Below are 26,533 nucleotides of genomic sequence, written 5' to 3'. Positions count from 1 at the left end.
TGAGATCTTATGATTTAAATAATAGATGTTTTATTATATTTTGATTCAAATTTGTTATATTTAAATTTCTGTTTTGAGACATGTTTTGCTCTTAAGAAGAGAAGGTATAATTTTAGAAGAGAAGGTAAAACTTATAAAATGTACGTTTTATAAATTTGTTTTGTTGCTACTTGTCTCTGAATTTTAGATCTAATTCATTCACTAAATGCCTTTTCATCCAAATGGAATTCTGTGAGAAAGGGACATTGGAAGAATGGATTAACTTCAGAAGAGACAAGGAAATGGACAAACATTTGTCTTTGGAATTATTTGAGCAAATAGCAGAGGGAGTGGATTTTATACATTCAAAGGGGTTAATTCATAGAGATCTTAAGGTAAGTGGAAAACGTGCTTCCTTAGGAATTGATAAATGTAATTAGTAATTTTAGAATCTGTCTTCTCAACCTTTAGAGTTGGTTGACAGAATTGGTTGAAATTATATCTCTGCTTCCCTAAAGTTAGAGTGGATGTAGAACTTGCCTCACATACCATTCCATAGGACCGCTTAGAAGATCTCCAGGGCTAGTAAACTGATAGAGACGGAGACAGCGAGCTCTGCAGAAAGGAGCTCATTCACTTCTGATTCTACCTGGCTGATTGCTATGTTTCAATTGTACACAGTAATAACTTCCGTACACTGAACATTTCAGCGCACATAATTATTGTGGCTGGCACAGCCAACTAGCTGCCCGGTCCCTGCCTCTGCTGCCACTCAGGCTTGTCTGAAAGGCAGGGGGGACTCTAGTGACAATGGCTTTGGGAACATGGGTTTTCCTACTCTTTCAGTCATTACTCTCGAGGGTAGTCACAGTTACTGGGCCCAGAGTCTAGAATTTTCTTGGCATTTGGTTAGACATCTCTACCCCATGATGGGAAAATTGTAGTAATTCAAGCCTTGGAACATACTTTTGTATTTTCATTTTCTTCTCTCTTCCTAGAGTCCTACATAGTCTAAATGACCATTTTTCCTTCTCATCATAATGAAGGAAAAGAGGCAGAACAGCTATTTGGTCTCTCCTCCATACTCTATTCCCTTTGATTTCCCTGCTCTCATCACAAACTAGCCATGCTAGTCACTGAACCTTTGCTCATGTTCTTGCGTAGAACACTCTTACGCCTATTCTGTCTGGTCCCAGTTTCTTTCTATAGCCTTTCCTGATCGATCTGGATCCAGCAGAAGTACCCTGTTTATACGGATCTTGACTATCTTCTTATCCCACCTATCTAAAACAACCAGGAGCAAGGAAGGAAACAAGAAGTTCCTTGAGAAAAATAAGCACTTACATATATAGTTGTTCGTTGGGCCTTTATTGAAATAAGTGGCCCTTAAAAGATGTTGCATCCTTGGTCTGCCCAGGGGCTGAACATCTGATGCCTTCATGTTGGAGTCCACCTGGTTCCATTACCTCTCTTTAATGATATCTGAAGGTGTTCTTTGAAGTTGAAATATTGTAAGGACTATGTTCAAAAACGTACATGTAGAATGGCTGTACCTCCACACTGGAATAAATTACACATAGACTTAAATAAGAAAGTAAGCACAATTATCTACTTATATATTAAATTGCAAGTACATAAAGAAATTTGAGTATTAACTCCCACACCCTCCTCTGGATGAATTAGCACAATTCTGAGTGGTGCCAACTGGAGTCTCCCTTCTCCTACCACACTGCGTATGCCCCGTGTTGCGGAGCGATCTTTTCTTGTGTCTGTTTGCAGAGAATGTTTGCAGTTATTCAAAGGTCAGGCTTCAATGCTGCTGAGCCTCCTCTCATCTACAGCTTCCCTAGCTTCACCGCTACCATGGCTGCTTTCTTGCATCTGAGAGAAGATGCAAAGGCATGCACTTTTTTTGGTGATGCTTCGCAAAATACCAGTAGATGGCTTTGTTAGAGGATGGTTTTTACCCCAAAGGACCCCTATTATATAAAATCTACCAGTGCTTACTGCTTTCTCTCGGAATCTTAAAAACTAGACCAAAGGCACTGGGGAGAGGACATAGAACTTTCTGGAGCGAGGGCTTACAGTCCTTGGAGGTTTAGTCCCCCTGGGTCCAAGTTCTTTTGTCATCCTTGGCTTGAGCATCAGCCCTTATTCCTGTATTTTCAAATCAAGTTTGCACCCTTTTTTATGCTCTACTAGCCAATGTTTTGCTTAATCATATTGTAACTAATTAGACAAAATGTGGCATCGTTTTTTTCTTTTTAATGAACAATAAACGAGCAATCTGATATTTTTACTAGAGCGTCCTCTCCAGCTTACATATTTAGATAGCATTGTAAATGTAACCTCCGTTTTCTCAGAGCCAGGTTATAGCCTTGTGTGGGACTAGCAGTTGTGCTTGCAAACCCAACACGTTCCTGCTTTGTAACTTGAATACAGCATTGGTGCATTTTCTCTTCACACCCAGCCCACATACATCTACAGCTTATTATGGGTGTTGGGTTCCAATTTCACTGTGAATCGTTCGAATCTAAATTTCACATGGATTTTTTTCAGGCTGGCTTCTTAGAAGATCTTCTTTCAGATCTTCCTGGGCTGATGGTCTCTTTCCTCTCGATTCCTCTGCTAGGTCCCTCTCATAAGTGTTAGTCTGTGGGGTCTGTATATGAATGTATGAGCCCACTTTGTGTTGAAAGTCTAGCCTTTTTCAAGAATGAGAAAGTATTAATTTCCTCATTAATAACTGTCCTGTTTTTATCATCTTTAGAATATTGGTCAATACCTTCTACAAATTTGTGAAATATGATGAACACTCTTCATTCTGTTCTCCCTTTTTTTCCCCCATCTGCTTAAAGAATTACATGGAAAAAATATTTCAGTGCTAGTTAGCAGCTTCTAGTTAATTTGATATGTATTCAAGGATAGAGAGGGTATGTTTTTGAAGAAGTTGCCAGAGAAATTGACATGGAGGAAGGCCTCATGAGAAATTCTGCACAAGATATCCTGTAGCGTTATTGTGAAAAGACCTATTCTGAGAATCTCAAAATTAGGAGGGCTTTTAAGGGTATCTATTTCAATCTCCATCGAATCCTGGAGTCATATTTGCAACATTTCCACCAAGTAGATGTCCAGCCCTGTCTGGAATTCTTCCTGGGATAGAGAGCTCCTAACTACCATTCTTTGAAAAACACTATTAGTATATTAGGTTATACAAAAGGAAATCTTCTGGTCATTTCCACCTGCTAGTCCTGGATTTATCCCTTTGGACCATGCAGAGTGAATCCATCTTTCAGTTTATTTAAAGTCCTTGTATTTAAAGTCCTTACTTCCTCAGCTGGCATTTTAAAGACCTGTGATATTAAATTTCCTGTTTTGGGCTGCCTGTGTGAAGGCAAATGCCTTATAAGTAAATGTAAAGCTAACCATTGCTGAATAGAATTTGGATATGTGGTCCAGTATGTCAGATTGCTACTTGTAAATTAAATATTGTTGTTGTTTTTTTTCCTGTAGCCAAGTAACATATTTTTAGTAGATACAAAAAAAATAAAGATTGGAGACTTTGGACTTGTAACATTCCTGGAACATGACGAAAAACGGACAAATAACAGGGGAACTCCACGATACATGAGCCCAGAACAGGTGAGGTCCCTTTCCTTTCTTTCTTTTTTCATTTTTTTTAAATTATAAAAATAATAGACACCTCTTATAAAATTAAAAGTTTGCAGAAAATGGAATAAAAATGGAAAATTTCCCTTAACTTCCTTTTTACTTTTACTCTTCTTACTAGAGTTCGTTGTTTATCCTTTTAGATTATTTTCTGAGAGTTTTAAAAATATATAATCACGAATATATTTTTACACAGATGTTTTTACATGAAAATATACATACACACATTTTACTAGGATACTATAGTGTTCTTATGTGACTTGATTTTTTTCACTTAACTTTTTTCTGACTTTAGTGTTTGTACTTAATCTTTCTGTATCAGTACAAATAGATCTTACAGGTTGTTTTTAATAACTGTATTGTATGCTGAAGTATAGCTGTACTATAATTTGACTGTTTCCTTATTGATGGGTATTTATTTAGGTTGTTTCCAACTTTTCACATTTACAGACATGTTATATGTCTTTCTCCTTATCTTTGAGTCTGCGAATAAATATTTCCGTGATAATCTATGATAGGTTTCTTGAAGTGAAATTATTGAATAGAATGACAAATGCATTTCAAACCTGATAAGTACTGTGAAATTGTCATCCAAAAAAAGTGATTCTATTATGCTCACTTACCAAAGTGTCTGAGAATACTGCTTCCTCCCTCACAATCTAAATTAGACTAGGATACTTACTGTAATACTACAGTCTTGGCCAATATGATGAATGAGGAGTATCTTCCTTTTTTAGTGTGCATTTTCCAGATTTTTAGTGAGATAGGGTATCTTTATGTGTGTTTCCTTACGATTTTTTTGTCAAATTTTCTATTTATATCTCTTTCTCATTTTTCTTAATTAGGTTATCTTTTTATAATTTATTTATAAGGAATCTTTATGTATTTTAAATATTGATGCTATATGTGTTTACCATATTATAAAAAATTTCTCCTTGATTGTTACTTACTATTTCTTTGTTTATAATGTGGTAGGAAAGCTCTTAAGTGTCACATTTATCAATATTTTCTTTATTGCTGTTAGATTTCTCATTTTCTAATTTTGGACGTTGTTCCTGCCACAAGATTATAAAAGTATCTTGTGTTTTGCTAATACTTTAGTTTAACTTGAATTAATTTTTGTATACATATGAGGAAGGGATATAACTTGATTTTCTCCAATTAAATATGCAATTGCCCCATCACCACGTATTAAATAGTTTATGATTTAAAGTATTATTTTAAGGAAGCTTCGTAGAGACAAAAAGTAGAACAGAAGTTATAGTTTTAATGGGTACAGTTTCTGTTTGGGATGATGAAAAACTTCTAGAAATAGATAGTGGTGTGGTTACACAACATTATGAAGGTACTTAATGCCACCGAATTGTACAAATAAAAATGATCAAAATGGTAAATGTTCTGTTATATATATTTTGACATGATGAAAATACTGTTTCATGATATATGAAATTCCCACATATTTGTAGGTCTTTTTCTAGACTCTATTCTGTCCAGTTGATTTACTTTTTCTCTTTAATATCATACAGTTTTAATAATTACAAAATTATAAAATAGGTTTTAGTATCTGACAGCAGGACCTCCCACATGATTCTTCAATTATAAAGCGTTCTTAGTGTTCATATTCACTCTTCCAAATAAACTGTAGAATGAGCTTGTCATGTTTCATAACTGGCGTTGAGGTTCTGATAGCAGTTGCATTAAATTTAAGGATTTAATTGAGGAACATTGACATCTTTATATGTTTGAGACTTCTTCAGGAAACTGGTATATTTCTGCCACTTATTCAAATCGTCCATCAGTCAGCTTTTGCCAGGCTATGCCCTGGTAAGAAATGACCCCTGATTTCCTGGTGGCTCACATAACACCAGAGGTTTATTTCTTGCTCACATGATCTGTCTGTTGTAGTTTGGCTGCAGTTTTTGCCCATGTGTCACCTTCATTCCTCAACGCAGGCTGAAGGAAGACTCATAACTGAGTATTGCTTTCCTCACTGTAGAAAGTAACGTCGGAACCTTGTGATGGCTTTTAAGGTTTTGCTCAATAGTGGCCTATATCAGGGGTCCCTAACCCTCCAAGCAGTAATCGGGCACTAGTCTGTAGCCTGTTAGGAACAGGGGTGCACAGCAGGAGGTGAGCGATTGGCAAGTAAGAGAAGCTTCATCCGTATTTGCAGTCACTTCCCGGCGCTAGCATTACTGCCTCAGCTCCACCTCAGATCGTCAGCATTAGATTCTCATAGGAGCATAAGTCTCTGATGCCAAAAAGTTTGGGGACCACTGGCATGTATCACTAAACATCATTTCCCAGAGCAAAGTGCATGGCGCAGCTCAAAACCAAGAGAGTAGGGAAGTTTTATGCTCTCACTGGGAGGCCAGTGCACAATTGAGAACAATAATACAACCTACTTCCAGGTCACTTTTGTATTCTTCAATAAAGCTTTAAAATATTTTTTTCTTTATGACTATTGCTTGCATTTTCTCTGATCATTTATGGTGTTTTGCTGTTCAAATAGGACTCCTCGTATCTCATTAGTTATTAGTGAGGCTAGTAAGTGTTAAAATACATTTATATTTAATCGTGGTAAAATACACATAACATAAAATCGATGGCCTTCACCATTTTAAGTGTGCAGTTCAGTGGCATTAAGCACATTCATTTTGTTGTGCTGCCATCTCCATCTATCACAGACCTCTTCACCTTGAAAAACGGAAACTCTAGACCCATTGAACAGCATCTCATTCCCTTCCCTCTCCAGCCCCTGGCAACCACCATTCTACTTTCTTTCTCTATGAATCCTATTGCTCTAAGTACCTCATAATTGAGATCATACAGTATTTGTCCTTTTGTACTGGCTTATTTATATCAGCATAATGTCCTCGAGATTCATGCATGTTGTAGCACATATGTAAATTTCCTTCCTTTTTAAGACTGAATAGTATCCCGTTGTGTGGATGGACCAGTTTGTTTATCCATCCATGGATGAATATTTGGCTTGCTCCTGTCTTTTGGCTGTTGTGAATAATGCTTCTATGAACATGGTTGTACAGCTATTGATTCATGAATGTTTGGTTTATATATAGACTCATTAATATTTTAGAGTTTTTTTTGTTGATTGCTTATTGTCTATTCTTATCTTTTGAGGTTGTTCATCCTATCTTTCTTTTTGACTTATAAATGCCCTTTAAAGTTGATTTTTTAACCGATAATATATCTTTCAAAATACTTCTATTGTTTTGTCATCCAAGAATAAATATGTGGAGTTATCTGATGGTTCAAGAGTCTAGAATGAAGAAAGAAAACATCTCTTTTTAGTGGGAACCATTGGCATTAAAAAGCAATTTAAGATTTTTGTGGAATGTGAAAGTAGAAGCCAATAAGAGGCTAATTGGCTCCCTTTAACACTCACTTTTATTAAATATCTTCTGCATCCTATATTGTCATTCTCAGAATATTTTTAAATCATTTATCATTGTGTTTTTTGAAATCTATGTGATTTTTAATTTAATACATTTTATTGAGAAGTAGTTTATATATCATAAAATGCACAGATCTTAAATGTACATTTTTCAGTTTTGACCAAAGCATATACCCCCGTGAAGCTCAGAAGCTTGTGATGATGTAGAACATTTTCCTCACCCAAGAAAATTTTCTCAGCTCCCTTTCCAGTCAGTCCCTCGTCCTCACTGCCCAGAGCCAACCAGTGGTCTGGTTTCTATACCATAGATTAGTTTTTCCCGTTCTCGAGCTTCATATGAATGGGTCCATACAGTGTATATTCTTTTGTATTTGATTATTTCACTCAAAGTAATGTCTGTTGGAGAACCTCTAGTTGTTCCTTGTACCAGAAAATTATTTCCTTTTATTGCTGAGTACTATTTCATAGTATGAATATAGGCATACCTCGGAGTTCCAACAATTGCAATAAAGCATATATTGCAATAAAGCTAGTCACATGAATTTTTTGGTTTCCCAGTGTATAAAAAAGTTATGTCTAAAAAATTGTATTACTTTAATTAAAGAATACTTTATTGCTAACCATCATTGAGCCTTCTGCAAGTTGTAATCTTTTTGCTGGTAGAGGGTCTTGCCTCGATGTGGAGGGTTTTGCCTCGATGTCGATGGCTGCTGACTGATCGGGGTTGTTGAAGATTAGAGTGGCTGTGGCAATTTCTTAAAGACAGCAGTGAAGTTTGCCACATTGATTGACTCTTCCTTTTTTCTGTGCCATGTGATACTGTTTGATAGCATTTTACCTAGAGTAGGACTTCAAAATTGGAATCAACCATCTCAAACCCTTCCATTGCATTCTCAACTAAGTTTATGTAATATTCTAATAATTAGTGAGGCGATAATAGGTTAGATAAAAGAAAAGGAACCAGAAGACAACATTTTCTAAATTGAAATGTATTAGCCATTGGGAAAACAGTATCATCCACTACAACACATCACAACAAAGTATTTCTGAATGGATTTCTGATATAAATTTTAAAAATGCAATAAAATGAAATGCAATAAAACAAAGTATGCCTGTATACCATAATTTGTTTATCCATTCCCCTCATGATTGGCATTTGGTTTGCCTCCAGTTATAGAATATTATGACTAGGTCTTCTGTGAACATTTGTATGCAAGTCACTTCCTGGGAACTATCTTAACTGCTTCACCTGCACCAAGTCATTTATCCCAACAGTCAAACTGCGGTAGAAATGATTGTTATCCCCATTTTGTGGATAAGATAATTCCTATGTTGATGGCAAATTTACACAGGTGATGCAGCTGTTTCGTGACAGAGATTTGAACTTGGGCAGTTAGACTCCACAGATCTTGCTAACAAACATACACTGTCATATAATAATATATTTTGGTGAAATAACGTTTTTGGCTTCAAAAAGTATGGATGTTTATATAACGTGAATAATAAATGTACATATATTTTGGTCTCTAGGTTTCTTCAACAGAATATGGAAATGAAGTGGACATCTATGCTTTAGGGCTAATTCTTGCAGAGCTTCTTTACATATCCTGCACTCTTTCGGAAACAATTAAGGTAAATAATCTCACAGAAAGAATTAAACGATAAAAATTACTGGCTGTCATCTTCAAAGTGCTGCTGCAGACAGTTATTCCTCTCGTGTGAGGATGGGCTTGAATGTATTAGTGTTGCCTGCATATATGGATTTTTATCTCTTTATCTCTTTCAAGTTTGGGCAAACAAAACTTTGTTAGGAGTTCCATTCATAATGGCAGAGTAGGTAATCACTCTGCCCGTTTCCCTCGACTACATCAAAATTAGAACTAAATTATAAAATAAGCACCTTGGGACCACCTGAAGACTAGCCGAACAGAACTTCTGTAACTAAAGATATAAAGAAGTCACATTGAGACTAAATATTGAATGTGAACTATAATTGAAAAACAAATAAACAAACAAATAAAAAACACTTTTAGTTAGAAACCAAAAACTTTGACTTTTTAGAGGGAAGTGTGTGCATCTCATAAAATCATAGCTGTTTCTTTCTATTTGTGTCAGCCAGGAAAATTTTGATTGTCTGCTTGGCATAAGATGCTGTGCTAAGTGCTACAAGGATTTTAAAAATGAATAAGCCTTCTCTTTTCTCAAGGAGCTTATATTCTAGAAGGGAAAGAACTGTAGAGAATGTTGTAAATGTTTTGGAAAAAGCATGAAGTCTTATGGACGCAGTTAGGAGGGAGAGCTTTCCAGCTGTAGGAATTTAGGTTTCATGGAAGTATTAAAGCTGGGCTCTGCAGGATTGGTCTCAGTTAGAAAGAAGCTGCTTCCGGCATGGAGACAGGAATGTGCAGAGTGCGTCTGGGGATATCAGGCAACGTCTGATATTTTTATTGGAGTATATAAGTTACAAGGAAGTGGTGGTTGATGGGGTTGAAAAAGACATGTCGGGGCTAAATTAAGGCAAAAACGTGAACTTTCTTGTGAAGGCAGTGGGGAGCCAGTAAAGGCATTAGGCATATCCTAGACTGGGTGTCCTAGTCTAAAGCTCAGGAAAGGGGACTCATCTGGTATCAGCAGCCTTCTCCTCTGTAAAATAGGGATAATAAATAATACCTATCGTATAGGGCTCCAAAAATGGATGAAGGTAAATAATGCATATGATACTCTTAACACTTCAACATGTCATGATATTAGAGATGGTTAATAGGTGGGCAGGGTAGGGCAAGAGAGTCCTGCTTGCTTCTTGGCTAAAGAGACTTTCCAAAGATCTGGAAATATTGTGGATTTGGGGTATCCTTAACCTTTAGTGCTTCCTAAGTTTGTTTTTCTTCCCAAGTGAATAATTTCCTAATGAATGTATATATGTTCTATTTTCAGATTTTTGATGATCTAAAGGCTGGCAAAGTCTTAGATGTATTTGACGACAAAGAAGTAAGCATTTTAAAATAATCAGTTTTATTATTTCAATGTTTTATTTCTTCTTATTGACTCTTAATATCATTACAGAAAATTCTTCTACAGAAATTACTTTCAACTGACCCCAAGAAACGACCTAACACATGTGAAATACTGACTACTTTGAAGGAGTGGAAAAATGTTGCAGAGAAAAAGAAACGAAACACATGTTAGAGACTTTGTAAAAAAGTATCCTGCTTCTAATGTTTGATTTTCCTGTAACTCTGTAAAATCTGCTAGGGACTATCAATGGCATTTACCTACTATTTTCATGTTCCCTTGATTGACTCATTAATTAACATTAAAAAAATGAGGATTTCTACCCGCCATGTTCATAAAAAGATGAGGTGGGAAAAAGGCGAATGTAAAATGTTTTTGAAGTTAAAAAATGCGAACCATTTTGCAAATGCAGTAAAATATTAAAGGAAAAATAGCTAACAAGCCAATTGGAGAAAAATGGTAATCATAAAAAGACATGTTATATACAATCATTTTGGAAAACAATTTGGTATTATCTAGTTAAATTAAATGTATACGTACTGTGGAAGTGGTCAATTGTATCCCTACATACATGCCTATAAGAATGTTCGTAAACATCCTGTTTATAAAAGTCAAAGGAACAGAAGACAACACTTGTCCATTATTACAAGAAGAACAGACATATACATTCTGTTATATTCACACAAGAATACTATATAGCAGTGAAAAAGAACAAATTACAGTTAAATGTAGTAACACCATATTTCCCTCAGGAACATAATGTTAAGCAACAAGATAGGTTACAGGAAATATATACAGAATGATACCATTTACATGAAGTTCAGAATGCTAATGAAAACATTTTGTTTAGAAATCCAAACAAATGTTGTAAAACAATAAAGGGTAGGGAAAGTATGAGAAATATTAAATTCTGCTAGTGGTTATCTCTGAGTAGAAACAGGAATGAGGAAGTAGATTTTGAAGGTACAGTTACCTTTTTTTTTTTTTTCTTAAACTGGGTGTTGCGTCAGCTAGTGTCTACTCTCCAGTTATTCTTTTTATTTTAAGTACATTTTGAATCGATTACAACAAACACTTTAAAGAGATCATAAGGGTGCCGGAGGGCAGTAGCTAAGCGTAAGAAAATATTCAGTCTGGAGGGGCAAGATCACTTTGTAATGAGGTATCTCATGGCACAGGGCTTAGAAGTGACACTCCAGCGACAGATTTAGATGAGCAGAGAAGAGACCAAATGCACAGTTTGGGTAAGGGGCATGGCATATTTTATGACATAGAATAATTGTTTTATTTTTTTATGTGCGATAATGATAGTATGGTCAGGCAGGAAACTGTTTTATTCCTAGGCCATGCATACAGAAATATCTAGGGTTGAAGTGGCATATTTGCAACTTTCAAATGTTCAGCAAAAATCAATGTGTATGTGAAGAGAGAAAAAGCAAATGTTGTGAAATGTTAACAATTGATAAATCTAGGTGGATGGTACAGAAGTGTTTCTTATAATATTCTTTGAACTTTTCTGTAGGTTTGAAATTTTTCTGGGAGGACAGAAATCTTTTTTAAAAAACAATATCATCTGGATTTAATAACAGTTGATTTAATAGTCATTTAGAGAGTTAATGAATAAGGCTATACTCAAAAGAAGGTAGCCTTATTTTTACTTTCTCTCATTTTAATATTTGTACTATTATGGGGGAGCATTTCAGATCTTGTTCCTTGGCATATGTCAGTTTGGCCAAATAAAATCTTAAAAATTTCAAAAAAATATTTATACTATCATGAAATAAACATGACATCTTTTGGAAGCTTTTAATTATTTGTGAGTATATATTTTTCTCAGCCTCGAAATGATAATATATAAAAAGTAGCCTCTTAATCAGAGGAGTGGAGAGGGGCAAGGGCCAGACCCTTTTGCAAATTAAAATGCACACACACACAGATTTTGAAAGATAGATCTATATATCTATATATCTATACCTATGTCTATGTCTATATATCTATCTATAGATATATTTACCCCTTTTTAAAAATTTCTTTTGCTGCAGTATTTTAAAGCAATTTTAGGGCATAATGTAATTTCACTTGTAAATACTTAATGTCATTCAACAAAATAAAATGCCCTTAATTATATGATAATCTATCTTGTATTCATCGCTCCTATCTCAAAAATATCTGCAGGTTGTTTAACTCAGAATTTAACATTGCATTTAGTTGGTATTTCTCTTTTACTCTATAACTTTTACTTGTTTTTAGATTCTTTCCTCTTGCCATTTATTTGAGGAAGGAACTAGATCATATGTCCTGTAGAATTTCCTTCATTCAGGATTTGGCTGATGGTTTCCCTATGGTGTCTAGTTAGAGCTAGAAACTCGATTTGATTGTGGTTTTAAACTTTTTTCCAAGAATATTCTGTACGTGATGCTGTATACTTTATTTTGCATCACTTCAAGAGGAACCTGATGTCTGGTGTTCCACTTTGAGTGATTTTAAGGTGGATCAGTGGGTTGTGGTGACATCATCTATTACAAAGCTAGCGATCTTTCACCCAATGGTTTTAGCAACCGTTAATGTGTTGTCTGGACTCATTATTTCATTAAGGGTTGTGAGACCATGATTTTCGGATTCTATTAAATTTCATTTGTTATGTGTGATTCTTCTATAAAGAACTTTCTCTAAAGGTGAATGGGAAAAGTGGGATAAATATTTAACTTATTAATTTTTAGAATGAGTTAATACCCTGGCAACCTGCAAAGGTGACCAATGAGATTTGTTTTTTAAAGCAGTGGTGCAACCCAACCAGTACTTTGAAATTGTATTTAGAATGGGTTGGAGCAGGAAGAGACTATATTCGAAAGGTCAGAAGTCCAAAAGGCTACGAGAGCCTGAATAATAATAAGGGGCAAAACCAAGAGAAGCTGGCAACTAACTGGATGTGAGGATTTAGCAACAGCAGAGATTACCTCCAGGTTTGTTCAAAGGTGAGTGGCAGTATATGATGCCATTAAATGAAACGTAGGTCTCCATCAAATTAAACACTCCCTCCCCAAAGGGCCATGCAAATTTGGGATTCTATCTCACATTTTTACCTATTAGAGTTTTTAATTAGAATTTATGCCAATAGGGACCACTGTACATCTTTCAACATGGTGAGGTGGAGCACATTTGGGAGGTAAAATGTTGTATCTCAGTTAGAGATGCTGAGTTTGGGGTGCTGCTAGAATATTCAGGGTGAATATGTGGAGCACACTGTAGGAAATGCAGGATAGGAACTCAGGAGACGGGATAGATTGGAATTATACACAGGAGTGGTATGTAGCCTTGAAGTAAACCAGCATTTCACTTTGAATTCAAGAGATTGCCAAGGGAGATAGTATACAGAGGAAAGAGGGCTAAGGAGCAAAGCATGGTAGATGTCTCCATTTATATATCTACTTTTCCTATGTAATGTCAATCCAGTCCTTAAGGTCTGTGATTCTATACCTGTGGCTAAGGCCAATCCTACATTTCCTCAGAATGATCTCAGATGAAGAGACTATAGTTAGCTGTATGGTGGTCCCACTATTGGCTTAAAGTCTAACTAAAAACTGTGTAATAGGTAAAACTGTGAGACAAATTCTCAAATATTTGTGGCTCCTTAGGGGTTAATTTGATTGAGACCTGTATTAGTTTCCTATGGCTGATGTGACAAATTCCCATAAACTTGGTGGTTTAAAGCAACATATATTTATTCTCTTACAGTTCTGCAGGTCAGAAGTCTAAAATGTGTTTCATTGGGTTAAAGTCAAGGTGTTGGCAGGGTCATCCTCCTCCAGAGGCTCCCATTCTGCATGCACGTTGACTGCTACCTGAATAAGCCCCAGCCACACTGGTTGGCTCAGTGTTACCTGGATAGGCTTTTACACTCAATGGCTCTTTGCTATGGTTTCTATCTGAAATTCCCTTCAACTTTTTTTGAATTGTGGCTTTATTGAGATATAATTAACATACCATGTAATTCACCATTTAAAATATACAGTTCAGTGGTGTTAGGTATATTCAGAGGTTTGCAACCATCACAATCAATTTAAAAACATTTTTGTCACCCCATGAAGCCCATGCCTGTTAATAGCCCTTCCTTATTTTCCCCCAGTTCTAGGCAATCACTAATCTACCTTTTCTCTCTGTAGATTTGCCCATTCTGGATATTTCATTTAAATGGAATCATATATGCGGTCTTTTTCACTTCATGTTCTCAAGGTTCATCCATGTAGCAACATGGATCAGTACTTCATTCCTTTTTGTTGTCAAATAATTTTCACTTATACAGATATATCACATTTTATTTATTAGTTGATGGACATTTGGGTTGTTTCCACTTTTCTGCTATTATGACCAGTGCTGCTGTGAATATTCATGTACAGATTTTATGTGGATAAGTGTTTCCATTTCCCCTGCGTACATACCTGAGTGGAAATGCAGGGTCATGTTGTAACTCCTCCCTCATGACTTTGCCTGTCAAAGTTATGCTCAGAACCTACATTCCCTGCCACTTCCAGTGTTCCACCGTCTCCTGCTCAGAGTAAAACTTCTCTTTAGTACACTTATTGGTGCTTCAGTACTGTGCTCACCAGTATGCATTGGAGCTGTTATTTCTACGTGGCTCTTAACCTCATACTTTGAATTTCTAGAAAGCAGGTACTCTCATTTTTGTATACTTCAAGGCAGTGAGTATACTGCCCTCCATTAAAGCAGGAACTCTGTGTTCTTGAACTAGTGGGTAGTATGTGTTAAATTCATATTATTCATCCTACAAAGTGTATCTAGCACTAAATAATGTTCACTTTAAAATTTCAACAATTAAATGTTTGGCAAATAACAGTTAAAGGATTTTAAGGTTAATTTGGTGCACTGAAGTCTTATTTATTTTGAATTTTAGAGGCTCTAGTATTTTGGATATATAATCAGGAAAATAAACATTTTAGAAGTTCTAGGTAAGACTTTAATATAGCACGATACAAACAAAAGTAAATGGCATTTTGAATTCCATATACATCCCCTAAAGCAAATTTAAAAAATTCTTTCAACATTTTGCTTTCCTTGGTTATCATTATCATTTAATTCTGAAGTCCTAAAAGGCCTATGTAAATAAATGTTTTTACTCATATTGAAAGCCAATATTTTTAAATGTTGATGGATAAGGATGGAGGGATGCCTTCCACTCCAAGGCAGGCCTAGTTCTTGGCTTGGAAATGCAGACCACAACTCTAGTGGAGTAATGGGTTCTGTTGAGGTTCTTACCATTCTCAACAAAATTGTTCATAAACATACTCAAAATCTTCTAGGCCACTAAGCAGGTGGTGGGTTGTCCCCATAGCAGGAGAAAAGGAAGCCAGTCCCTGACTCTTATTTCACGTGAAACAGTCCACGTGGCTTTGGGACTGACTTGACTGAATGTCGCTATGTTGACGTAATTCTAAGGGAAAGATATACTCCTTTGTTTTATAATTTTATTATTTTTAAAAAATAAAACAAGGAAATATTAAACAGTATTCAACTATATAAACTTCAACATTTTATATATGCATTTATGTTCATAAACATAATGATTCATTTTCTGGATGAAGAACTGGGGCCCAGTAGTTACCTAGGTTAGTGATTCTCAAGCTCTGCTTTATCTTATAATTAAGGGTAGTCATGTCGAGGCCATGGTGACCAACTACATAAGAATTTCTGGGGGCAGGACACCCTTGTATTATCATTTTTTAAAGTTCCTCAAGTTAAACTTGAGAACAAGTGAATTAGGTCATATTAGGTCAGAGGCTAAAAAAAGTTGCACTATTGATTATCTTAACTTGTGCCAGTATAGGTTAGCTTTTGCTATGTTCTTGCATATGCTGTTTCTGAAACAGGAAGAGGAGGTTGACCTCTTGCTCAGTGTTACTGAAAGGTGAGATGTAAACTGTACAGTGAGGTCTCAATTCTAAGAATAGCAGTGCTTTATATTTAATGTATAGCACTAGTTCTCATCCACATGTGCTTATCAGACTCATTCTTAGAAATTTAAAATAAATACAGATATCAAGGAACTATCCTAGATTAGCTGAATCAAAATCACTAAGAGAGAGGTACCTGAGCATCTGAAGTTTTAAAAAGCTTCATGATTTTAATGCCTAACCTTGGATGAAGCTCTAGAGGTGTGCCATGGTATGTGTCCTCAGCTGTATTCAATTAAATTATAGGAAGCAGATTTCGGCTTCGGACAGACAAAATAGCTTTAAAAATCACTTAGCGTTACCCAGCTAAGGCAGTGAGCTCTGAGAAGTACAGGAACAAGCCTGTGAACCCTCATTCATTCCCTTCCAACAGAGGTGTCTTATCTGATGAGTGGTATTGAGAGAAGGAACCTGGCCTGTGTGGCCCAGCCCCTAGTAGGCTCTGTCGCCTTGAAAGCTAACTGGTCTGAGAATGTGAAGATGGGCTGTGTCCTCACTGAGGTCTGCAGTCTCTCCAATCATGGAGCTATGTTAGGGAGTCTGATTAGAGAACAAATCAGCCTTGCTGTCTATTTCAGCTTCATTGATAATAAAGCTGGCTCCCTTATCTTATTTTTCAGTTTGTTCTGAAGTGAAGAGAGGCATAAGGGAGTTACCTGCTGGTGTCCCTTAAACATCATAAGTATCACAACGGAGTCATAAATTGTAATGGCCCGTGTCTATAACTCATGTTCTGAAATAGCATTCCATTATATTTTTGGAGGTCAGTGAACAATTCTAAAGTATAAAAGACTTCGAAAGTAGAAAAAGAACAAAATATATAAAGGCCCTCTTTCTTTACTGGCATCCAAAATCTGGGAATTCTAACTGCTCGACTATCTTTGGGAATAACAGCATTTTCCAAATTTCTACTTTATTGAGACTGCTCTTAGTCGTGATCTGCGGAAGTTGGTCCTGGGCAATTTGAAGACAGGTCTTCTTCATCTGTAATTTATGTGAGGAAAATAAAAGATTAATATAACTTATACAGTAGACTATTCTAGAAAATTATTTCAACATAACATAGGCTTTATAGCTGTCTTTGCTATTTAGTCTGCTAAACAAACTGAAAAAAGACAATAACAATAAACAAATTCTTCATTCTTTAAGTACAAAGTCCTTAAATTCAAGTTAGTAAAGCCAGCATAGGCAAATGTGAGAGAAAGGAAAGCTTTTGGATCCAAAAGACGTGTGGCAAGTTTTAAACCATTTCTTTATTAAAAAATAAAAAAATGGAATTTCAACATGCTAATTTTTATGGTTCAGGAACAATATTCTATGTAACTATATAAAAATTAGTCCTAAAAATTTAATATATCTTTCAAGTATCTGTAGCTGAAGAAAGAATCTTTAAAAAAACCCATCATTTTTAAGTGACTCAAAATTTTTTCTTTGGAAATTACTGAAAAATTCTCTTCTACACATTCCATTTCTGAAAAGTTAAAAACACCATTAATGAAGCCTCAATTATATCTATATCCATTATTTAAGATACTGATCCCACATTACCATTTGGATGGAATAAATTTCCATTGTCTATGGGAATTTGACTTTTAAGAAAAATCAAAGAGCATTTGTATTCAATACTTCTTAAAAGTTTAAAGTATTTTCTTACCTTCATAGGCTGTTCCACACCAAATACAATACAGATGTTCTTCTCTTAAATAACTAGTCAATATTTGTAATTTGTCCAGTACCTAGATATAAGACACAAGCATATTAATGGTTCACACTGAACAAAATCTTGGTTTCCTGGTGCTTTGGGTCATGTTGAATTAGCCCAAGGCCATAAGTCTGCTACACTTTCGAACCAGTTAGGAGAGGTAGTCAAGGCAGAATACATTAGAACATGTCCCAGTTTCCCAGCCACCATGGTATTTTCATAAGTCTGCCAGACACAACAGAAACCACTTGTTAGCATTTAGAAAATATATTTTGGCTGGCTTGATCAGGAACAGAATCCTTTAAACACCACTTCTACTTTCAAAGAATCTATCACATCTAGTGCTGTGAGGACGAACACTGCCCCCCTTTGCCATTAAAATTCTCATCAATGGTCTCCCCGTTAAGCAGAACATAGGTTTTTTAAATTGGGAATGTTTCCTATGAAACTTGTATACAAGTGATCATAGAAATGTGCATTCCTTTCTTGAATAATCTCCACTTTCTATGAATTGTGTCTTTTTGCTTTTTGTTTATGGGTGGAGGAGAGAGGTGCTCATTAGAATCACTTCCACAATTTAATAGGAAACAGCAGAGATGTAAATAATTTATATTTGCAGCTATTCCGTCAGCCAAACTGAAGCTGAGGTGAGAGGGTAAACTGAAGCTAAAGGGGAAGAGTATACAGAGTTTTGATTCAGGGTTAATGAAAAAAACCTATAAAACAGTGGTCCTCAAGTAAGGGTGATTTTCCCCCTCAAAAGACAGTTAGCAATGTCTGGAGATATTTCTGGTCATTATAAGGGGAAGTGCAACTGGCTTTTGGTGGGTGGAGGCCAGAGATGCTGCTAGATATCTTACAATGCACAGAACAGCACCCTACAACAAACAATTATTCAGATTATGTATTAACGGCTGAGACACTGTGCTCAAGAAACTGGTGCCAAAACATACAGTTAAATCTTCACTCTTATATTCATCTTCGTCTTGTTCTTTTTCTTCTTCTTCCTCTTCTTCAGTCTCTTCTTCAAGCCTCAACCAGTACCAGGCCTCCCTGGGAACCTGAATATTCTGAAAATGTAGAATCATTCCCAATTAAACATAGCTAAATATAAGACTATCAAAAGTATGTTCATGTTAACATAAATTCATTCTTTCAATTAAACATTTATTGAGTGCTGCTTCAAGAGTAAAGCCCTGTACTATGAACTCTGGGGATGCAAAACCCAATTACAATATTGACTTCAAAATGCTGAGAGTCTAGCAGGGAAAATAAGCTATGGGTATAAATAGCTTGATGGGTATAAAATAATACATATAAGCTAGAAAATCTTAAGTGTTATGACATACATTCAAAATAAACTGCTATGAAAATACAGAAAAATGAGAGCACTTCTCATAATCTACATATGAGGGAAACTTAACAAATGTTGAGATTTTAAATGAAGTAATTTTATTTTGAACCATCAGAATAAAAAATAAAGCAAGATAAAATAAAAATAAAAGCAAACACAGAATTTTATTATTTATTATTATTTATGCCTACAGTACCTGGTCTTCCTAGGTGGTCTCCCATCCAAGTACTAAACAAGCCCGACCCTGCTTAGCTTCCAGATCAGACACTGGGCTTGTTCAGGGTGGCATGGCCATAGACCATGGACTATGGCTCCACTGGGGTGTGAACCCAGGACCTTCTGCGTGTAAAGCAAATGTGCTAACCGCTACACTATGGAATCACGTCCAAGACAGAATTTTAAAAGTCATTCAAATTAAAGTAGTATTCTGCCATGATCTTACTAGTTAGGGACACATAAGGTACTGAATATAGACTGAAAATAGGCTATTCTAGTTAGTCAAATATTCTAGTGAATAGAATTTCCACACGTAGTAATTCTGACTAATCAAAATTCAAATAAGCAGAGGACAATTATGTAAAATGTAAAAATGTATTCAATCCTCATTGGATAATTCAGACTGCTCAGGTTCCTGTAGTGAACAAGTATTATTTTGAGCATCAATGATCACAGATCACTAGTACATGTTAAATGGAAGATTTAATGGGCAGAAGACTAGGTATACCAAGCTTGGAGTGTTTCGTCTTGTTTTGTTTTTTAAAATACAAATATATGGCAAATCATACTGGGTGCCAGAACACTTTACTACTGAACTGAAAGCAGGGAAAAGGCTTGCCTTCTGAGTATCCAACTGTTGACAGGCTCGCTGGCTTCTTCTAAGATCTCCTTCTAGCTTCATTTCATCTTGCTTATTTTTAAGTCGCATTCTAATTGCAAGAAAAAATAGCACATTAAAGGTCTGTACTCTCTTTATCCATTTTTTATGGCCAAGTACCAGAAAACATACTAAAATAAATAAAAGATGAAACCAAAAGGAACTCAAATACAAAGTTTTACCGAAACTGTTCTGCAGCTTTTTCTTCAGTTTGCTTTTTCGTATGAATCTTTCTTCTGTAGCTTTCTAATTTTTCCTCTGCTTTCCGTTTTAACAATGCCTCATGACCAATGCCACTTTTCCCTGTTCAAACAGAAAACTCCAATGAGAAACTTACTGACTTTATACTTCAAAACATGACAATTTAAATATTTATAAATTAAATGCATTCTAATTTGAGTATAATTATTCAAACTAATTTACATGACAGGAGAAAACACTAGAGATTTTTTTTAAACCTAAACACACAATTTAAGATCATTAGTCTGCGCTAATAAGACAAATTTTTTTAAATTGGGAAAACAATACCAACTGTCATGTTTTCATATAAATATGATAAATAAATAAAATATATAAATAAATAAAATATATTTTTTTCTCTTCAATTCATTCAAAGGATTAAGAAAAACATTTAATAGATAAATCTCAGAACACTTTTAGGACATTTCAATCAACAAAAATACCTTTTCATTTTTATTGTTAACAACAATTTCCCCACATAATTTTATGACTTATATTTTATTTTATACTTACTAAACTTTATTTTTACTTTAAAAGGTTTAGAAATTTAACTAAGAAACATTTTTTTGAGGGCTTCTTATGATAAGAAATGTAACAATGCCACATAAAAAATGTATTTATTAAACAAATATGTGTGCTAGATCTAAGCATGTTATTATTACTGGTAAATATCCCAAAAATAATTACATACCTGTTTTGACATTGAGAGGAATTGGTTCAACAATACCATCTCCTAAAAAAGAGAACAAAACATGAAATACTTTAGAAATCCTTCTTCAAACTACAGGTAAGCATATTATGCAACTTTACAATGTTCTATACATATCCCATCCTGTTACAATGTTCTATACATATCCTTTCCTGTTCCAATGACATTCAAACTGAAATCTAAACATCAATATTCTACAATCAACTACCTCTATTTTAATACCTAGTCCCCAATAAAGCTGACCCACATCTCTTATGTCACCTGAAGGCAGGGTTTTAAGAAGTAAAAAACATACATCCAAGAGGGTAACAGCCTTGCTAGGAGAAGATCAGAGCAATTACAATAAAGGAGAGAAGAAAAACAGTTTACAGAATGTACTATAAATATATGGCCTCTATATCTTAACAGTCTCACTTCCTAAAACGAGAGGTTGAAAACTGAGCTTCTCCAACTGGCTGGTCACTCAGGCAACTGCCACAGGTACATGACAAACAAGGCAGAGTCCTGACATTTTCTTTAATGTTGCTTCACTTCCCTTTGGCCACTGTACTTCTCAACCATTCTCTTGTCACCATTCTTAGCTGTTGCCTCCATTGTAAGTTTTGTCCATCTCAACTCTTAGTTCCTTCATGGCTGACCTGGGCTGATAAGCAGCTCTTGATGGCATAAGGTGGCCTGAAGTGGATGTGGGAAGATGAAAGTTCTCTGTAACGCTTGTTAGCACATGAGAGACTAAGAAGCTTAAGTTGTTTTAATTTCTGTGCAGATGGACAAAGATTAAAGAGTTATCTCTGGTATTCATTGATAAATCACCATTTGGTGGTCAGGAACACCCATTACTTCCAGGCATGACTTACCACTCTTGCCAAGGGCCTGGCCACTTTTATATCCCATCTTCTGGAGCAAAGCAAATCCTTTGTTTTCAGAGCCTAATGCATTCTTCAACCCAATGTCACGTCTTTCTTCTTCTTCTTCTTTTAAACTCTTCTGCCTATTTTTCAAATTAGCTTCCTGCTGCTTTTCTTCTTTTCGACGGGCTTCTCGAATTTGCCTCAGCATTGGCAATCCTGGTCTGATATCTTCTCTGAAGAATATGGGAAAAGGTTATTTTAGGTGAGTACATGAAGTTTTCTTATGACTTTGATACTTACTCACTTGACACTACTAAATTTTTCAGTGCTACCTTTCTGATCACCTTTGTTATCACCAATATTAAAATGTTATCAGTGACTTCTGAGAAGGGCTGTTTTAATAAAAATGATGAAGGCTGTTACCAGGTTGTAGGAAACTAAAGAAAGTACAGTTGAAGAAATTAGACATAGTAAGTTTTGACTAATATTTTTAGGCGGTTGGCAATAACAAAGAGCAAAGCTGAATAGTAGCTACGAGAAACAATAAGATGAAATAAAGAAAAAGTAAAGTTCCTTGGATGAGGGGAATAAAAAGAATCAAGGCCAGAAGTAAAATGCTTAGCATTAAAACGGAAGTGGCTCCTAGTACCTTTTATGAGCATGTAGACAATGTTTCCACAAAGCTATAAGACTTTCAAACCTCACGTTTAAAATCAATGTCACCGCTTGAGTCTACATTAATGTCTCATATGTATGTGGACGTGAGGCATATACATTTACTTACTGGACGTTAATGAAGGAATCAGACATATAGTCCTCTTCTTCTGCCATGTCTAATTTCTTACGACAAAAGTATCTACAAATCAAATAGGATCAAGTAACAATTACTATTTTTTTAGGTTATCCAAAATGGAAATAAAATTTTCTGTATCCCCAGCCATGACCTTTCTCCAGAGCTCTACTTCACATTTCTGTGCCCTTTTGACATTTTTGGGTGGAGCTCTCAAACTCAATAGCTCAAACAACTCATTCTCTTCTACCCCAAACCTCCTTCATGCCTTATACTTCAAATTAATGTCACTACTTTCTACGCATTCCTGACCTCTCATAAAATTCTGTCACTTCTTCTTATACAATATCCCTCATAGGCGTTTTTGCCTATACTTGTGCCCACTGCTTTATTCAGGCATTTCTTTCTCACTGGAACTATTATAACTACTTCCTAATTCGTTTCACTGCCTTTGGCTTCTCCTCTTCCAGTCCATCTTCTACACCCTCTCCAGAGTGGTTTTTTAAAAACATAAGTCAGGTCATGTTACTTGCCTGTTTCAAATCCTTCATTAAACTTTATCCTATAGGCAGTGGAGAACCAGTCACTTTAACACTACAGCAGAAGTCCATAATTTAATTGACTCTCCTTTAGGATTCATTATTCAAGCTGCAGGGACTTCTCATTGCCCTGTGAACATAATGCAGACATTTCTTTCCTTCTAGGCCTGGGCTGCCCTCCTTCAGTAAAGCTTTCCTGACCATTCCAGGCCTCCTTCTACAGAACTTTATATTCAAGCTGCTCATTTGAATATAAAGTTAAATCCTCACTTATATGGAAACATTCTTGAGGAGAGCTTCCATCCAGAATAGCTAAAGTCATCTAATTATTGGTCCACAAAGGGATAACAGAATTATTGAGAAAAGTGCATTTCGAACTTTATTGTGTATATGAATTGCCCCAGGATGTTCTTAAAATTCAGAGTCTCATTCTGAGCTGCAGCCTGAGGTTAGGCATTTCCAATAGGCTCCCAGGTGATGTTAATGTTTTCCTTCGGGAACCTGGCCCTCTGCCCACCATGTGGTTCTAGTAGAGGGTAGTGATCTCAGTACTCTATCCTCCCTTGGGTACAAGATGGCCAATTATAGTACCTTATATCCCTGCAACAGGGGAGGGGATGACCTAATCAGGGCAAAGAAGCATCTCTTTCCCTACATTATATGAATATACGAATTGTGGGGAAAGGAACTCTCTTCATTGGGGTTTCTGAACTGAGAGTAGATGAAGCTAGGCTGTAGATGGCCACCTTTTTGGCCATATGAAGAGATCCTGTTCTACAGGATGAAGCCAGAGAAAACGTACAAAGCAATGAGTCTCCAACCTTAGTTCTCAAGACCCTGATTCTTGTAGCTCTTTCTTTGCGGTTGTGACCTGGCATTCTTTCCAGCTACATGGGCTAATAAATTTCCTCATTTCTTAAGCTTATTTGAGTAGGGATTCTGTCAGCTGCAACCAAGAAGTATTACTGTACTAGTTTTTAATATTTTTAATGTATATCTTCCCAACTAGGCTGTAAACCACTAAGTGCCCTATATCTCTGCTGCCTACCACTGTGTCCCAAGCATCATAAACTCTTAATGTTTAGCAATAATGAGAAAAAGTCTTTAATAACATTTGTAATTTTGTAATAATAGAATACATGTTTTCCCATGTCTTATTTTTTAAATAACTTTGATGTAAAGATATCATCGATATGGATAATCACATAAAATAAATTTACAGATTTATGAGTTATTATTAGGCAAACACTCTTGTAACCATTTGGTAGCCTCCAAGATGATCACCAATGATTCTTGCCTCTCGATTTTCGAAGTCCTTATGTAGTCTCCTCGCACAATGGGACATTGTGAAAAGGATGGAATATGACTCCTTTGTCATAAAAGACACTGTAGCTCTTAAGTTATATCACTCTAATGCTGAAGTTAGTTAGATTGTTCACTCTGAAGGAAGTTGGCTGTCATGTAGTAAGGACACTTAAGCAGTTCTATAGAGAGGTCCACACGGAGGGAACTGAGGCCTCCTGTAGACAACCAGCAGAAATTTGGGAGCTACATGAGTAAGCCACCTCAAAATGGATCCTCTAGCACCAGTCAAAATTTCAAATGACTCAGTCTGGGCTGTCATCTTCACAACTTCTTAAGAAACTGTGAGCTAAGCTAAACCAGTAACAAATTCCTGGCCCACAGAAACTGTGAGAAAATAAATGATTATAGTTATTTGAGCTGCTAAATTTGGGGATCATTTTGTTGTACAGCAAAAGATAGTACAAACCATCACCCTATCAGAAGACAGAACCTTGTCGGCCACCCCAGAAGCCTTCTTTATCCCCTACTCAATCGAACTGTTTCCAATTACCTCCTTTTCTGTATAGTTTCATAATCTATGTGTGCATCCTTAAACATTAGTTTAGTTTTGCCTATTTTTCTTTTTATTATAATAAATTAAAAATGTGGAAGATTATATGCATTTGTGGTAATTCACCCACTGTTTCAAAACCTCAGATTCTTCATTTGTAATAATAGTATTTTTACATGTAATGGTTTAGTACTTACCCAGTATACTACACATTTTTATCCCATTTAATTGTCATTAACCATTTTACAGGTAAGAACACAGTTAGTCCTGCTTTCTAGTTGGAGAAATTAAGGGTCAGTATAGCTAAATGACCTGCTCAACACCACAAAGGATGCAGGTTTCAGGACTCTGGTTACTGGAAACAGGATTATTTTTAAGGGAACTAGTGAGTCCCAAAGTGCCAGGCAGATCTGAATGGGGGTTACAGATTCTTTTTAAAGCTCCCGTTTTATCGGTACAATAATGCTTTAGCATCATCCATTCTCATCAAGCATAAGGATAAACTTCACAAAGCGATAATCCTGGCAGAGATGACGGTGACTTGGAATACAGGGACAGCAGTGTAAGTGGTAAGAAGTGGTCGCATTCTGGGTATATTTTGAAGGTAGAACTACCAAGATTCGCTAATATACTGGAGGTGAAGTGTCAAGGATTACGCAAAGGCTTTGGTCTGAATACCTTGGAAGAATGGGAGTTAACAGTTTTTGAGAGGGGTAAGACTGTAGTAGCAGGTTTTGTTTTGTTTTTGGTAGAGAGAGGGCGGGGAGGTGACAAAAAGAGTGTTGCTTCAGACATATCGAGAGTCCCACTACACATCATAGTGGAGAGAGGGGCTAAGTAGTTAGACAGCAGAAAGGTGACAATAAATGCCTAATCTCAAACACTCCCTTCAGGGACCGCTGATTCCTCTTGCTTCCCTCCCGGCTGCAAGCGTCCCACAGACGCGACCACTCACAGGTGGGAATGTGGGTGATGGCTTAATGGGGTAGTCACAACGAACACGCAAATCACCACCCTTTATCAGTCTAGTCAACACCTCCAGCCCCTTACCTGACAGCTCTATTTGCCCCGGGCCAACACGCGAGAGTGCGCGCTGCGTACACGCTCACCGACCAGCGCAGGACTTCTGGGCCTCTGCCCCAACCTGAGTTTCTGTGTGCAGAAGCTATTGGAAACCCGCGGCAGGCAGGGCTCGGAGGACGTGGTTAGTGCGCTTGCGCATGACCACCTTTCGCGCACGCGCTCTCCTCTCGTTTCCTGCCGGCAGGAGTGCGGGAGGTGGGGCATCCGGGTCCCTGGGCGGCTGCTTCTGGCCCCGGAGCTCATCTGATCGGTCCCTGCCAGACTAGGAGGTGAGGCCGCCCCATCCGCCGCCGAAGCGTGCACGTTGACGCGCGTACACACCCCAGTCCCCCTGTTCGTTTTCAGAGGGCTGGGGAGGAAATTCGAGTTCGCAATGAACATTTTCCCTTTACAAGCGCCGGGCTCGGTTCCAAGTCCGCACCTCCTGCCTGCTGGGGTTGACAGCCCGAGTAACTCTGCCTAGGCCTGCGGCGGCCTCTTGTATTTCCCCCA

The 26,533-nt window shown here is 36.6% G+C and overlaps 3 protein-coding genes and 1 pseudogene across 4 annotated transcripts in view; 2 read left to right on the top strand and 2 right to left on the bottom strand.

Annotated features, from left to right (window-relative positions):
* Positions 1-11,885, top strand: part of EIF2AK2 (eukaryotic translation initiation factor 2 alpha kinase 2) — a 31,732-nt gene extending 19,847 nt beyond the window's left edge. The window contains exons 12-16 of the mRNA XM_016162499.2: positions 188-374; positions 3,493-3,621; positions 8,594-8,695; positions 9,998-10,051; positions 10,127-11,885. Of these exons, the coding sequence (XP_016017985.2) occupies positions 188-374; positions 3,493-3,621; positions 8,594-8,695; positions 9,998-10,051; positions 10,127-10,249 (595 nt within the window). The 3' untranslated portion in view covers positions 10,250-11,885. The remainder of the gene's footprint in view (positions 1-187; positions 375-3,492; positions 3,622-8,593; positions 8,696-9,997; positions 10,052-10,126) is intronic.
* A 3,065-nt stretch (positions 11,886-14,950) lies between these two features.
* GPATCH11 (G-patch domain containing 11) lies at positions 14,951-26,512 on the bottom strand. Its single transcript, XM_016162510.2, is given in 11 exon segments — positions 14,951-17,028; positions 17,699-17,780; positions 18,700-18,816; positions 19,936-20,026; positions 20,157-20,277; positions 20,906-20,947; positions 21,781-22,007; positions 22,559-22,630; positions 26,009-26,055; positions 26,058-26,182; positions 26,185-26,512. Coding segments are annotated over 11 exon segments (1,218 nt in total). The 5' UTR covers positions 26,423-26,512; the 3' UTR covers positions 14,951-16,972.
* Positions 19,285-19,399, bottom strand: LOC118605696 (annotated as a pseudogene).
* Positions 26,214-26,533, top strand: part of HEATR5B (HEAT repeat containing 5B) — a 73,581-nt gene continuing 73,261 nt past the window's right edge. The window contains exon 1 of one of the 2 annotated variants that reach the window (XM_016162504.2): positions 26,214-26,310. The gene's annotated coding sequence lies outside the window, so the exon portion shown is untranslated. The remainder of the gene's footprint in view (positions 26,311-26,533) is intronic. The other variant, XM_016162507.2, reaches the window with a different exon arrangement.

Source organism: Rousettus aegyptiacus, unplaced genomic scaffold (genome assembly GCF_014176215.1).
Source record: "Rousettus aegyptiacus isolate mRouAeg1 unplaced genomic scaffold, mRouAeg1.p scaffold_m13_p_7, whole genome shotgun sequence".
Lineage (NCBI taxonomy): Eukaryota > Metazoa > Chordata > Mammalia > Chiroptera > Pteropodidae > Rousettus > Rousettus aegyptiacus.
Note: the sequence above shows the minus strand (reverse complement) of the source record. Positions and strands in the feature narration are given on the sequence as shown.